The sequence below is a fragment of the Rhipicephalus microplus genome, chromosome X (genome assembly GCF_043290135.1).
Source record: "Rhipicephalus microplus isolate Deutch F79 chromosome X, USDA_Rmic, whole genome shotgun sequence".
Taxonomy (NCBI): domain Eukaryota; kingdom Metazoa; phylum Arthropoda; class Arachnida; order Ixodida; family Ixodidae; genus Rhipicephalus; species Rhipicephalus microplus.
The window spans coordinates 279,701,826-279,716,204 of record NC_134710.1 but is presented as its reverse complement, the minus strand read 5'-3'; the positions used below and the strand labels follow the sequence as shown (position 1 = coordinate 279,716,204).

The 14,379-nt window shown below is 44.0% G+C and overlaps 1 protein-coding gene across 2 annotated transcripts in view; it reads left to right on the top strand.

Moving 5' to 3' along the window:
- The window catches only part of LOC119167138 (pancreatic lipase-related protein 2), a 73,008-nt gene that overhangs the window by 13,481 nt on the left and 45,148 nt on the right, over window positions 1-14,379 (top strand). The window contains exons 4-5 of one of the 2 annotated variants that reach the window (XM_037418574.2): window positions 785-844; window positions 3,175-3,318. In XM_037418574.2, the coding sequence (XP_037274471.1) occupies window positions 785-844; window positions 3,175-3,318 (204 nt within the window). The remainder of the gene's footprint in view (window positions 1-784; window positions 845-3,174; window positions 3,319-14,379) is intronic. The other variant, XM_037418575.2, reaches the window with a different exon arrangement.

Below are 14,379 nucleotides of genomic sequence, written 5' to 3'. Positions count from 1 at the left end.
GATAGATAGATAGATAGATAGATAGATAGATAGATAGATAGATAGATAGATAGATAGATAGATAGATAGATAGATAGATAGATAGATAGATAGATAGATAGATAGATAGATAGATAGATAGATAGATAGATAGATAGATAGATAGATAGATAGATAGATAGATAGATAGATAGATAAGGGTTCAAGGTGAAATAAGAGTTGAAATACCATACGGTAGAATGCTTTACTTTCCGACTGATGTTATCACACCGCAATAAAGGCAGTCTTGTTTTCTTCGTGAGTTGGGAACCGCTAGTTCAGTTCAAAACTGCAAACAACTATCGTCTCACGCCAAACAAACTCGTCATTGAAATATTACAGTAGTTTCATTCTTTTCTACAAAATTGTGCTTAATGTACTTTGTGTATCTAGAGCCACCAGTGACACTACCACGAACTCAGTTATAGTAAGAAAGGTTGAGCACGATTCATTTTGTTCGAGGTAGCCTCGAAGGATTAGCGTAACGCCTGCAGTATAACTGCGAACCCTGTGGTGTTCCCTAGAATTGGAGCATTCTCACGTACCAGGGCTTTAAGCCAGCCATTCTTAACCTGTGTCACAACATTCGCACCCGAGACGCTAAACCACACGCGCAAAACCTCATGGACAATGTGCCACTTGTGTAATCTCTTCCTTCCTCTCCCTCACCCCTCTAATACCCACCGTCACGTGTATTTTTGTGCCTGTGTTTGTCCTGTCTGTAACCTGTGCTGTCTGGTGAAGTCTTGTGTTTTATTTTGTTCAGGGCAAAGCGTTTCGCTCCATCCGTCGCCTGTCGCTCCTGCCCACGAGAACGTTTCTATCGGTGTGGCATACCTCCTTTGCTTCCTTTGTTTGCTGCTTCGTCTTCCTTTTCAGACCACCAATGAGGAAACGACATACCTAAAAGGTCGTAACGTACGCATGCATGCTTGTGCTTGCCTGTGTGTACTGTTCCCTTATTTCTCTACGTGTGCTTGTGTGACAGCCCACCGGAACGATTTCATACTCTGTGTGAATAAGTGTTACCTACCTCAGAACCTCTTTTATTTCATTTCTTTTGTGTTACTTCCCAACCCTTATGTTCAGATGCCGCATTCTCTGATTACACCAAAACTGAGACATGGAAACAATAAAAATATTATACTGGAATGGCAGCTAAAGAACGCATAATAAAGTGTGCATTTTCTGTTGCCTTATTTGTCTGAGGCCATGTAAGATTCGTGTGACATCCGTCAAACCATCACCGACATACGGGTGTCTCTACTTTTGCGACAAGAAACGTTGCCACAAGTATTGAGATTCTCAAGAAACTTGGAAGTTTTCTTTAGCTATAACGTTTGTGAGCCGCCTGAAAATTTGTTGCTAATAACGCCGACACCTGGCCCAAAACACTAAACTAGCGTGAACTCTCTAAAATTGAGACACGAGCCACAAAGGTGGTAATATATATTTATTGACGTAATAAAAGTAGTAGTAGTAGTAGTAGTAGTAGTAGTAGTAGTAGTAGTAGTAGTAGTAGTAGTAGTAGTAGTAGTAGTAGTAGTAATTACTGCAGAGCCTTTTCTACGCGTTCCTTTACTTGGATAATATATTTTCTAGGCCTTTGAGGGACACAAATTTTATTTAGATATCATGAGTTCAAAGTGCAGCGGGGTCTTATACTTAATTTAACATCAAGCTGACTATTTGGACCATTTATCGTTCTAAGCGCCTTCAGGAGCTCCACTAATTTCGTTAATTGACGTGTGCATGTGTGACGTATGCATGACATTGCATTGCTGAGTAACTCAGAGGATGAATTGCAACTCATGATTACGGAGTTAGACAAGGACAGCAGAAAGGTGGGTCTTAAAACTAATCTACAGAAAACGAAAGTAATGTACAACAACCTCGGAAGAGAGCAGAGCTTCGAGATAGGTAATAGTGCCTTCCAAATAGTAAAAGACTATGTTTACTTAGGGCAGGTAATAACCGTGGAGCCGAACCAAGAGATTGAGGTAACTAGAACAATAAGAATGGGGTGGAGCACATTTGGCAAGCACTCTCAAATTATGACAGCTACATTGCCACTATCCTTCAAGAGGAGGGTACATAACAGCTGTATTTTGCCGGTACTTAGCTACGTAGCAGAAACCTGGAGACTTACAAAGAGAGTTCAGCTTCAATTGAGGGCGACGCAGCGAGCAATGGAAAGGAAAATGGTAGGGGTAACCTGAAGAGACAAGAAGAGAGCAGAGTGTGTTAGGGAACAAACGGATGTTAAGGATATCATAGCTGAAATGAAGAAGAGGAAATGGACATGGGCCGGGCATGTAGCGCGTAGACAGGATAACCGCTGGTCATTAAGGGTAACTAACTGGATTCCCAGAGAAGGCAAGCGGGTTAGGGGGATACTAAGATTAAGAAGAAGAGTTTAAGAAGTTTGCGGGTATAAATTGGCAGCAGCAAGCACAGGACCGGGTTAACTAGCGGAACATGGGAGAGGCCTTTGTCCTGCAGTAGACCAAGTCAGACTGATGATGATGATGACTGAATTCGTCACATAAAGCTTAGTAGGAAAGCTTAAAAGATGAAGACTAAAACCTTAACGACATTAACATTTTTCACCGCAATGAATAAACGTGTAAGGAAACGCTTTAAGCAAATGCTATATAAAATGCGTCAAGTAACACAAGAGTGGCACACGTTGCGAGTTTGGCGTACAGCTCCCAGAACATTATCATCCTTTAACATAGGAATGGTGCGCACGTAAAAGCGCGGACGACGTCTGTCATTGGCCACCGTTTCTATAGACAGTGGCCGCCGTTGGTCAACAGGAAAAAGCATGTTTGCAACAATGGTTTCGACTTTTTGTATTGAGCCGCGCAGTTGTTGAGTAATCACAATCCTGCTCATATCTGCGGGTAATGATAAACATACTTTAAAGAGCAAGCGCAACTCTTATGCCGTATTGGAAGAGTGTTATGAGAGCTAAGCGGCCATTAATCACACAAAAAACCTCATTACACAAAATCGTTATAGCTAAATTTTTAATTTTTTATACTTCCCTTGTTCTTTCACATTGATTGTGCGCTGCACGTGTACGCCATAGGCGATCGCAAACATCCACGAATTCACTCTCTAATCACATGTTTCCACATCGCTTGTCTGCAGCTGCAACCTACCTCAAAATCAAGATCAAATCCTGAACTGTCCACCAGTTCACCATCAGGCGACGCCGCCCGCTACCTGGACTCATCGGCAAAAGTTTTTGACTCAGTTGTTCCCGGGAAGTTTGCCGAGAAGCTGCTGCCCAAGGTAAGCCAGACCTGCTGTTTAGATTTCAAGGCTCGCTGACCTTCTCTTGCGTATCTGCGAGCGAAAACGCTCCCAGCTTGCTGAGGCCTGAAAGAGACTTTCTAAAATCAAAATAATTGCCGCCGCAATGTCGTTTGAGCATCACAGGGTGCGAAGCATCGTTGTTCGGTTTCGAGAATAGTTCTCCCAAATTATGTGAATTCTCTTGAATTAACCGGTGACCGCAATGGTAACCTTACTGGGAACTCCTTATGCGTGTACCTGATATGTGTGGGGTCCCACTGTGGAGAGCACCAGACTCTTAGAGTGAATGGGCACAGTAGACATGGTTGCGCCAAATAAAAAACACAGATTTATTTAACTGCTTTTAGATAGACGATGTCGTCAGCCAAATTATTATACATCAATTCTGATCAACACGCCAAAGCAACATCACACAATATTGCACAACTCAACAACATAACAAACACAAAAACCCACACAAGGCGTGGTCACCAACGCTCGACTCACCACGAGGACCCACGCCAGACGCCTCGCGGTACCGTCTACTGCGGGCCCGCCGCAAGACACGCCCGCTCGCTCCAACCGCCACACGCACAAAAGTACCGCTCATCTCTGATGTGCCGCCACCTAGGCTTGCCGCCAGGCATCCCTGCCGGCTCGACCACGCTCACTATGATCATAATGGTGGTGGTAAACGCTCGCTAGCACAACGAAACCTACCGCTCGATAGTTCTGACCCTGAATGCGGCCTATGAGTGAGACACGTGCACCACGAGGTGCAAAGCCATTTACAGGGGGTGTTAGCATTCCCACCAATGACATATTCAATTTTCGAAATCAGATGCTTTATTAGATTGCACTAATCCAACTCGTTTGAGCAGCGTAGATTGTTCGCCTTCTGTAATGTTTTTTGGTTGCGGGGGCCTCATATGTCTGAGCCACATAACGCCGATTGCATTTTCTAAGCGCTCTTTCTTCGAACTCTAGTTCAGTCAGAAGATTCTCGGGTCGATGCATTTCATCGGGAAGTGATAGAGAATTGATTGATATGTGGGGTTTAACGTCCCGAAACCACCATATGATTATGAGAGACGCCGTAGTAGAGAGCTCCGGAAATTTGGACCACCTGGAGTTCTTTAACGTGCACCCAAATCTGAGCACACGGGCCTACAACATTTCCGCCTCCATCGGAAATGCAGCCACCGCAGCCAGGATAGTGATGGAGATTAAAAAAATGCGGAAGCTCCTAGCACCTCGTATGGGGAGCTGCAAAGGGGAAAGAAAAAGAAAAAATAAAGTAGCAAACTTTTTGGGATCGTTAACTTCTTCTAAAGTCACTGGCGACCAACGTCAACGCGAGCTATCACCCCCAGTTGAAGAACCTAGGCTCTTCTTTAACCAGAAAAAACGACTGAGCGTTCGCCAAGCGATAAGCGACTGCGCATGACTTCAGTCTATAAAAAAGGTTGAACGAATGGCAAACGACAGAAAATGTCGTATATGGCCAGTTTAGGAATGATGTTGTAATACATGTTGATAGTAAAGGCTGCACTGTTGGGGCAGTCACCGATGTCACCGCGCACCATACACTTAGATTGGAGTATCTGATCGTGGTGCAGTTGGCACACTTTCTAGCAGGAAATGAAAAAAAAGAAGAAAATGAGATGTTGAAAGCTAAGCGCTGTGAAACTATTCTATATTATTGAATGCAGTCTCAGTAGGCACGCAAAGAAACTTTCTACATGAAAACTGTTTTATCGAGTTTCATAAAACGGTGCATCGTATTCATCTAAGTACTTGACATTATGTGTAGCAGTTGTGCTTAACTTTGACAATGTATTTCTTGCCATGGAAAGTGAATAATTATTCATGCAATGCCACAAATCTTCACTCTCTGCTAGTTGCGCTCTGAAACTTCAGACATATCATACAAGAAAGCTTCCAGCATTGCTTTTAAACGCACTATTAAGAACAGATTAATATTTGTGGATTTACTTTTGTTTCTTTCATTTCTAGCACATAGAAACCACCAATTTCCAGGGTGCAATCAGGGCTTCAGAAAAAAACACTTGCCACTTTGTAAGATTTACGTTCGTTGCATGGTCTCTTGCAGTGAACGTCTCACTTCCAGCCTAAGCAGCTACACCGCACAAGATCCTTAACAGCGTAGCTTTCTGTACTAGTCCATCCATTGTTCGAAAAAACTAGGCCTCACTTATGCGTGTACTGCGCCGGAAGAAGTTGCTCTTAGCATATTCATCGATGTCAAGCGATAGCCAATCAATAGGTAATAGAAAAGTGGCAAATAACCATGGGCTAAGCCTGCCCAAATGCATGGCCAAAGCCTAGTGAGTGCCAGTCCACAACCAATAAATACCTAATCTATACTATATCAATATTACGTAAATTCTAGTAAATGTTCAGATATGTTTAGCAAGGCACAATTACAGGGTCAAAACCTAGTGATAGCCAATCAATAACAAATCACTAGCCAGTCGATGATTAGTCAATAACCAACAAATTCTACAAAAAGCTTGGATGACTTTCGGCTCAGCCAAATGCATTATTAGTTTATTGCGCTAACCACTCGACAGCAAATCCATCGACAATCGATCAAGAACCGATAGAGTGTGGAAATCCTTGGATGAGCTTGGCCTGAACAGAAAAATCTATGACTGATAGGTTTCGATAACCAATCAATACGAAATGAATAATCTATCATTCAATTCTAGAAAATGCTTCGTCGTGATCGCCCTGACCTGTATAGTATAGCAATTTTGAGCGGGAAGCGATAATGTGAAGTAGGAAACCAGAAGTTGGTAAGGAAAGGAATATCATAGTATTGTGTTGTATAGGATAGTGAAGGGTGGGGAAGAAAAGCGAGGGTGACGAAAAGGGAAAAGAAGACAATGCTACCAGCTCCTCTGCTTTCACAGTCTGGCATCACTAGTGCACAGCTGTCCCATTTTTCCCGTTGTCTCTGTTGCCGTGGTCTACTACTGGCAATTACTCAGTTACACAAATGTCAACGAGGCCTCTGTCATCATCATCAGCAGCAGCAGCAACAGCAACATCATCTTCATCATCAGCCTGACTACGCCCGCTGCAGGGCAAAAGCCTCTCCCATGATCCACCAGTCATCCCGGTCTTGTGCGTTCCGTTGCCACGTTATAACCACAAACTTTTTTAATCTCATCAGCCCACGTAACTTTTCGTTTCCCCTTCATGCGTTTGCCTTCTCTGGGAATCCAGTCAGTTGCCCTTAATGACCACCGGTTATCCTGCCTACGTGCTACGTGTCCGGCTCATGTCGATTTCTTTGTCTTCATTTCAACTATGATATCCTTAACCCCGGTTTGTTCCCTGACCCACTCTCCTCTCTTCTTGCCTCTTAAGATTACACCTATCATTTTTTTTCTATCGCTCGCTGCGTCGTGCTCAGTTCAAGCTGAACCCTCTTTGTCAGCCTCCAGGTTTCTGCTCTGTAGGTAAGTACTGACAAGATGCAACTGTTGTATACTTTTCTCTTGAGGAATAGTGGCAATATACCAGTCAAGATTAGAGCATGCTTGCCAATTGTGCTCCACCTCATTCTTATTCTTCTAGTTACCTCAGTGCTGTTTTCTGCCGAGATTGTTGGACATTACTTTAGTTTTGTGCACATTGATTTTCAGACCTACTTATCTGCTTTCCTTGTCAAGTTCAGTAATCATGAACTGTATTTCGTCCCCTGAGTTACTCATCAAGGCAATGCTATCAGCGATTCACAGGTTACTAAGGTACTCTCCATTATCTTTCATTCCCAGCTATTCCCAGTCTAGGGTCTTGAATACTTCCTGTAAACAAGCGGTAAAAAGCATTAGAAAGATCGTGTATCCTTGCCTTACACGCTTTTTTGGGATTCTTTCACTTTCTTTATGGAGAACTATGGTGGCTGTGGATCCTCTGTAGATTTCTTCCAGTATGGTTATGTAGGGTTCTTCGCTGCCCTCATTCAGTAGTGCCTGCATTACTGCTGATGTCTCGACTGAGTCAAACGCCTTCTCGTAATCTATGAAAGCTATGTATAAGGGTTCATTGTATTCAGCGCATTTCTCTATTACCTGATTGATAGTACGCAAATGGTCTATTGTGGAGTAGCCGGTACGAAATACTGCTTCGCCTATGGCTGATTGATTTCTAATATCGTCCTTATTCTATTAGCTATCATTTTTGTAAATAGTTTGTAGAGAACGTAAAGTAAGCTGATCGGCCTGCAATTTTTCAAGTCCTTGACGTCTCCTTTCATATGGATTAAGATGATGTTGGTGTTCTTTCAAGATTCTGGTACCCTTCCCGTCAAGAGACACTTTGTATATAACGCGGCTAATTTTTCTGACGCAATTTCTCCACCATCTTTCAGGAAGTCTGTTGTTACGTTATCCTCACCAACGGCATTGCCTCTTTGCATTCCTTCTGGGGCTTTCCTTACTTCCCCTGTCATTACTGGTAAGATGTTGAATTCTCTTGCACTACTACAATTTCTCACAATACCATCCTGGTTCTATTGACTTCTGTACAGCTCTCTGTAGAGCTCCTCCGCTATCTCCTCCGCTATCTCGACTGTCCTATATTCATATTGGTTATGACATTGCCTGCCTTGTTTCTCAATGAATACACCTGATTTTTGCCTATGCACAAGCCTGCTTTCGCAGCTTTTAGGTTTTTGCCCCTTTTTACGGTTTGCTCAATTCTTTCTATGTTATACCTCCTGGTGTCGGCTTCTTTACGCCTATTGATTAACTTCGAAAGCTCCACTAGCTTTGTTCGATCGGTTTCATTAGAGGCTTTCATCGTTTGTCTTCTCTTAATAAGGTTTTTCGTCTCCAGATAGCAGTCTCCCGTCTAGTGACTGAACCTCCCTCTTCAATTGCACACTCTTTGATGATACTAGTTAGATTATCGTTCATTGTGTGAACGCTAACGTCGGTTAACTCATTTAGTGCCTCGAATCAATTGTGAAGAAAAACTCTGAATTCCTGTATTTTTCTTTTCTCCACCAGTTTAATAATTGGCTTCTTGCATATCAGTTTTTGTCTTTGCTTTTTAAAATCTTGGTGAATACGAGCTCTTATCATTTTAAGGTCACTGCATCTAATCTTATCAACTACTTCTACATCCTGTGTAATGTCTGAGTGTGCACACAAACTGAATCAAACTTCATTTTTAGTTTCACCATTAGGTCTTCGCCACGTCCACTTACGGTTAGCCCGTTTTCCGAAGAAGATATTCATTATCCCTAAACTATTACGTTTTGCGAACTATACTAATAACTCCCCTTTGGCATTTCTAGAGCTGATGCAGTATTCCACCCCTCCATGGTCTCCGGCCTGTTTCTTGCCTACTTTGGCAATAAAGTCGCCCATAGGAATAGTATACTGTGTCTTTACTTTACTATTGGCTGACTGTACGTCTTCATAAAAGCGCTCAACCAAATGATCATAATGGCTCGTTGTAGGTGCGTATATATGCCGGTACCACCTTCATCTTGTACCTTTTGTTAAACTTAAGTTTGTTACTTACTACCCTCTCGCTGATGCTATAGTATTCTTCCATGTTACAAGCGATATTCTTGTATATGAGAAACTCCACTCCTTTTCTGTCAACTAATCAATTACAGCATACGACGTGTCCATTTTTCAGCACTGTAACTCCGCTGAGCCCTATTACATGCCATTTAACACCCTCAAATTCCTGGTAGCAAAGCTAGGCTAGCCTCACTAAATAGCGTTCTAGTGCTGAAGGTAGCCATGTTCAGATTCCAATGGCGGCCTGTCCATGCCGAGGGATTCTTAGCACCCTCCGCTGCATCACAAAATGACCGCCGCCTCGAACAGTTGCTTCGCAGCTGCTGTGGACTGAGGGTTAAGAGTTAATCGCTGTGTTCACGGGAGGTTGTGGCCAGATACTGCGCCAGGGTGGGCAATACCGATCTGGTTACGGATTGCGTTACCGGCAGATGGTCGCCAGCGAGGCCGCACCCCAGACCTCTTTTTTTTTCTTTTTCAACGATTCCTTCCACACGCATTTTCAGTAAATATATGATTGAGAACGGTCTGACATCTTTATTCAAACCAGATTTTGTCATGGCATGCTTGGCTGCTGCGCTATCTCTAAGTAGATGGTCGGTTGCTCTTTATTATCAATGTAGAAAACCACCTGACCCGCCTATAATCATCCAACTTTACATGGCTCTTAGCTCGACTCACCTTTTTTTTCTATATGTCTGAAAATCTAATTTCCCAGAAAAAAAAAAAACCTGTGTGGTTTCGAACTTCTCACCTTGCGAGTTTACGCAGGATTAGTGCTTTGAGTGACCCTCCTTCACACGGGTTTGTTCTCTTCTAACTTCTTCCTGTCACGCTCCATATTGACATTCTTGTTTGAAAGTGTTCGCAACGTCGTAGTTTTCCTGATTACGAGTGGTCGCACCTCTACTTTGACGTTTCCCGTAAACTTACGAGTTGCACGCACCTGATTTACGACTAATTGGCTACTTCCATGTGACTCTTACGTTGAGCGTATACGTCGCGGGTGGTTGTAGTGCATGAAAATAAACGCAAAAAGTTTCTAGGTGCTTAAAATTAGACAGGCACTGCCTTTAGGGATGTGTCTTCTTTTTCTGACGTACTGGGGTAGTAAATAAAGAACACTCTGGTAAATAGACGCAGAAGAAGACAGTGGCCTTCAGACGGGAGTCAGCTATACGTATTAGTAAATGCGCTAACGGTTAGCCTAATAACGTAAAACAAAGGATTGAAGGTGAGAGGCGAATGATTTCTAGTTCCGGAAAGCGGCGAAAGAAAAAAAAAGTCGTAAAAAGCAATATCATTCCCGAAAGAAAAGTAATTGCGAAACGTTTCTAGCTGCTAAAGAACAGACAGGCGCTGCCTTTAAGGCTGTATCCTATTATTCTTGCGTTTTGGGGTAGTAAATAAAAAAACACTCTGTTAAATAGACATAAAACAACACAGTGCTCCACAGACTGAAGTCAGCTATATGTATTAGTAAATACATGAACGGTTAGCCTAATAACGTAAACTAAAAAAGGGAGGGTAAGGGGCGAATTATTTCTAGTTCTAGAAAGTGGCGAAAAAAAAAGTTCGTACAAAAGAAATGTCGTATTCGCCCCACTCACTACAAAGCGTCAGCTTGAAAGTCCATACTCCGACGACTCTTGGCCCCCACTGTCGCACACAACGTTAGGTCCACGCCGAGGCCTATGTAAACATGTTCCAATGACATCTTGTAGCGCCATTTTCAACAACCTACAAAATGGGTGCTCATTTTATTTTTTTTTAAGCTACGAAGAAAAATTTATTGCTCAACGTTTCTGGGTGATAAAGAAGCCCGCAAAATAAAAAAACTACCTTGTCACTACGCTGTGAAACGCAAAAGAAAGCAGCGCCCTCAAATAACAGTACTACAAGCAACCATTTTGCCTGTCGTTCGTTGTCAAGAGCAACTTTGCGCAATTTGCAAAGGGTACAGCTAAGCCTTAATCCATTATGAATCGCTACTTTTCTAGGATTCCTTCAGCTCGATTGTACTCCAATGTCATTATTCACATCGCACGGCCGATTGATCTCATTGTTCACGCGGGCAGGAGCCCTGTTAAGACTGACTGATATGTGGGGTTTAGCGTCCCAAAACCACCGTATGATTACGAGAGACGCCGTAGTGGAGGGCTCCGGAAATTTAGACCACCTGCATGGGGTTCTTTCACGTGCACCCAAATCTGAGAACACGGGCCTGCAACATTTCCGCCTCCATCGGAAATGCAGCCGCCGCAGCTGGGACTCTATCCCGCAACCTGCTCTTAAAAAAAAAATGGAGTGACGTTCTCTCTATTTAGGGAGGAACGGCGATGTTCCCAATGTTCGTCTTTAAATAGAGAAACGTTGCTCCCTCATCCACGGAGAAACGCGTTCCTTCTTATGAAAAGCAACATGGCTGCCCCCCGGCGAAGCGAGTAGGCTTAGCAAATGCAATGATTCTTGACTGATAAGGAGTACACGGCACTGAAAGTTACAAAAAACGGTCCCGCTGAGCTTGATATTGAACGAAATGATTATAAAAACAAGCAGACGAACCTGTGGCGATGAACACATTGCGAAAGAGAACGACGGAGCAAGTACGCTTTGTTCGGTCAGCGAAGCCACGTTCACTCCGAAAAACACAGATACTGCACAGCCCTCACCTGAAGACTGCATGCTAGGCTTCCTGTATTTATTTCTCGCAGATTCACATAGTGTAGCGACGTTATTCATGCGTTTACGGGTCCGCAGGTCACGAGATGTGCCTCTAAACCATACACTCGATCGCAGCGAAACCATTCCGAATCCGTAGTAGGGTGGCTAGAATGAGGAGGTGTGATAAGCGGCTGCTGAAACCGGTCCCCAAAGCGCGCCGATTTCGCTTGGAGCGCTGCACGCAGAGGCGCGGGTACCCTTGCGCAGGCGACATACGAATGAGCGTGCGCTCCTCTCCGCAGAAATCTCTCTCACGCAGTTAGACGCAGGCCCGTAGCCGGGGGGGGGGGGGGGGGGGGGAGGAGCTAGGGGCTCCTTCCCTCCTAGTTTTTAGCAAGTGCCCCTCCCCCCGGAAAAAATTTCTGGCTACGGGCCTGCTCTCACTCTATAAGGCGGTCAGCTATTTTCGGTGAAAACCTTTTTTTGTTGAGTCAATGTACGACAATACTTAAGATACTTAAGGCAGGTAATGTCTTACGCGGCTTAAGTATCTCTATATTTTCTCGTCTCTGAAAACAATTTTCGAGAAGGCATATGAGCGAGACCCGACACCAACTTTTGTGGATTTCGTAATATTGCGGTTACTCACGGCAGAACTGCAGGTGTGTTACGAGACGTTGCGATTACTGGAAAGCTTCATATTACTTAGAGCATCCTAATTTCCTTCATCCACGAGCACAAACGTCGGTACAAGAGCCTCATTTTGCTGCTCCGCCGCGAACGCACAATCTTATGTGAGTCGCAGCTTAAATTCTCACTTGGCATTCAATTATCGGTTTCCGAACGTAGAAGTTTTAACAGCCGACCTTTGCTCATTAACTTGGACGAGTAACGAATTAAGAGTGCAAAAACTTGCGTATGTCGCGAAGCCTATGACTCGAGAATCGTCCCCAGCAGCAAAAATAGAGGAGACACTTTTTCAACAAAAACATAAATTTATTTCCATGCATGCCGAGGTATTCGTGCTCTGCCTCTAGAGTACACATGGCTTAACTCTCCGCCCTTTCTTTTGTCTTCTTTTTGGTTGATGCCTTTCAAAAAAAAGTGGACACGAGTGAGGCAATAAAATCGCACCACACTTTTGGTCAAGAGAGCACCATGCTTTGGGCCGCCAATTTGTTGTGTCTCGCCAATCCCCTTCAGCATCTCTAAGGCCGACTTGGCGTGAAAACGTGCTGAGCTCAAGAAACGAGTGATTTTGTCGTCAAGGTTCAGGATGAGGGCATACAGGTGATTCGACGGATGCAAAAGTCCGCCCAGATCCCACAGCTTGCTTGCCTGGGCTGGGAGATTTCCTGGCACACTTTCTCTCGAGACAAGACAGACGTTCTTGTACTCATCACAATTATTGCTAACTATACGCTTTCTCGCAACGTAGCCTGCGACATAATATACAAGGCGGGAGTCACTTCGCTCAGCAGTGTACGATGCATGATCTATAGACACTATCGGCACCCAGGCACAAAGCACCAACGCTGGGTCTTTTTTTTTTTTACCATTGACATCCTCGGGCATTTCAGAGGGACCTCGCGCAAACACTGACTGATGTCATACTTGTAATGTAGTGACTGCTTGTGAAGAAAATCCTAGCGCACCTGCAGCAAACACAGGGAAGTGCGCCGCTCCCTACCCACGTCGCTGCCATCAGCGCCCCTTGCGGCATCGGCGCACCGAGTGACCCTCTCCGACAAGCGAAAAGCGCCCCGCTCATCACACTTCCCCATTCCAGCCACCCTATCCATAGTGCAGCTTTGATAGATAGATGTTCAACGTTTTATAAGTAGCTGGAGGTGTGAGAGCGTCATAGCCATGAAGTAGGTAGTAGCTGGCGCCATCTAGAGGGACAAAACGAAACTAAAAAAAGTTGCCTGACACGACGTACGTTGTCATACACACAAACACGACTCCCTTGCGTATTTTTTACACCTCAGCCCATTTAAGATTACTCACTGACCCCGGAAGCCTAATATGTGCTGATGCAATCCATATAGCTACACATGCACACATGGTCACATACTACACATATAGTACGCAACAAGTACACTAACATATACGCTAACAAGTACGCAACAAGAGCACAATCTGCAATTCGCAGCAACGGCCCACACATCGACGTGTTTACTCACACCCTACTGTGAAAGCGCGCCAGCTTATATAGCGATAATTTTCGACTGACCATAGTGGCACAAGTTACAAGTAGGTTTTCTTACACTTTTTTGCGTTTTGTATCAATACCACAACATGCGCACACGTAAATATATTTGATCTGATGCTTAGACAAACGTAAGTTTAATAATGGTTGCACAATAATGAACGAAATAATTACTAGAGCTTATCATTTTTTCCCGAAGGCGGATACCCCCAAGCCATGCATAGAATGCCCACGGCATTCCGAACGCTGCGCCATCTGTAGACCACTGCCACAGTTACTTTTTTTCTTGAAGCCTCCGAGAGTGCAAACACTTGCTGTGCGTTAGCCATTTTGGAGGTCACGTTTTTTTTTCTTCTTGTTACTTGGAGAGGGCGCAGCATGCAGACCAAACTTTGTCTTCGTCGTGGTAGGTGTTCTGTGGTGACGTCGACCTCGTTTAGTTGTTTCGTCTTAACGTTTGCTTATATTCTTTTTACGTGCGTACCACAAGTGTGACCGTTAGCCATGGATACAGTACACCACCAGCCCTTCAATGACAATGTTTTTGATGCGGTAACGACCGTCCTAGCAGTGTATACGTACGTTACAACTCGGGTCTTGCGAGAGAAATAAGCG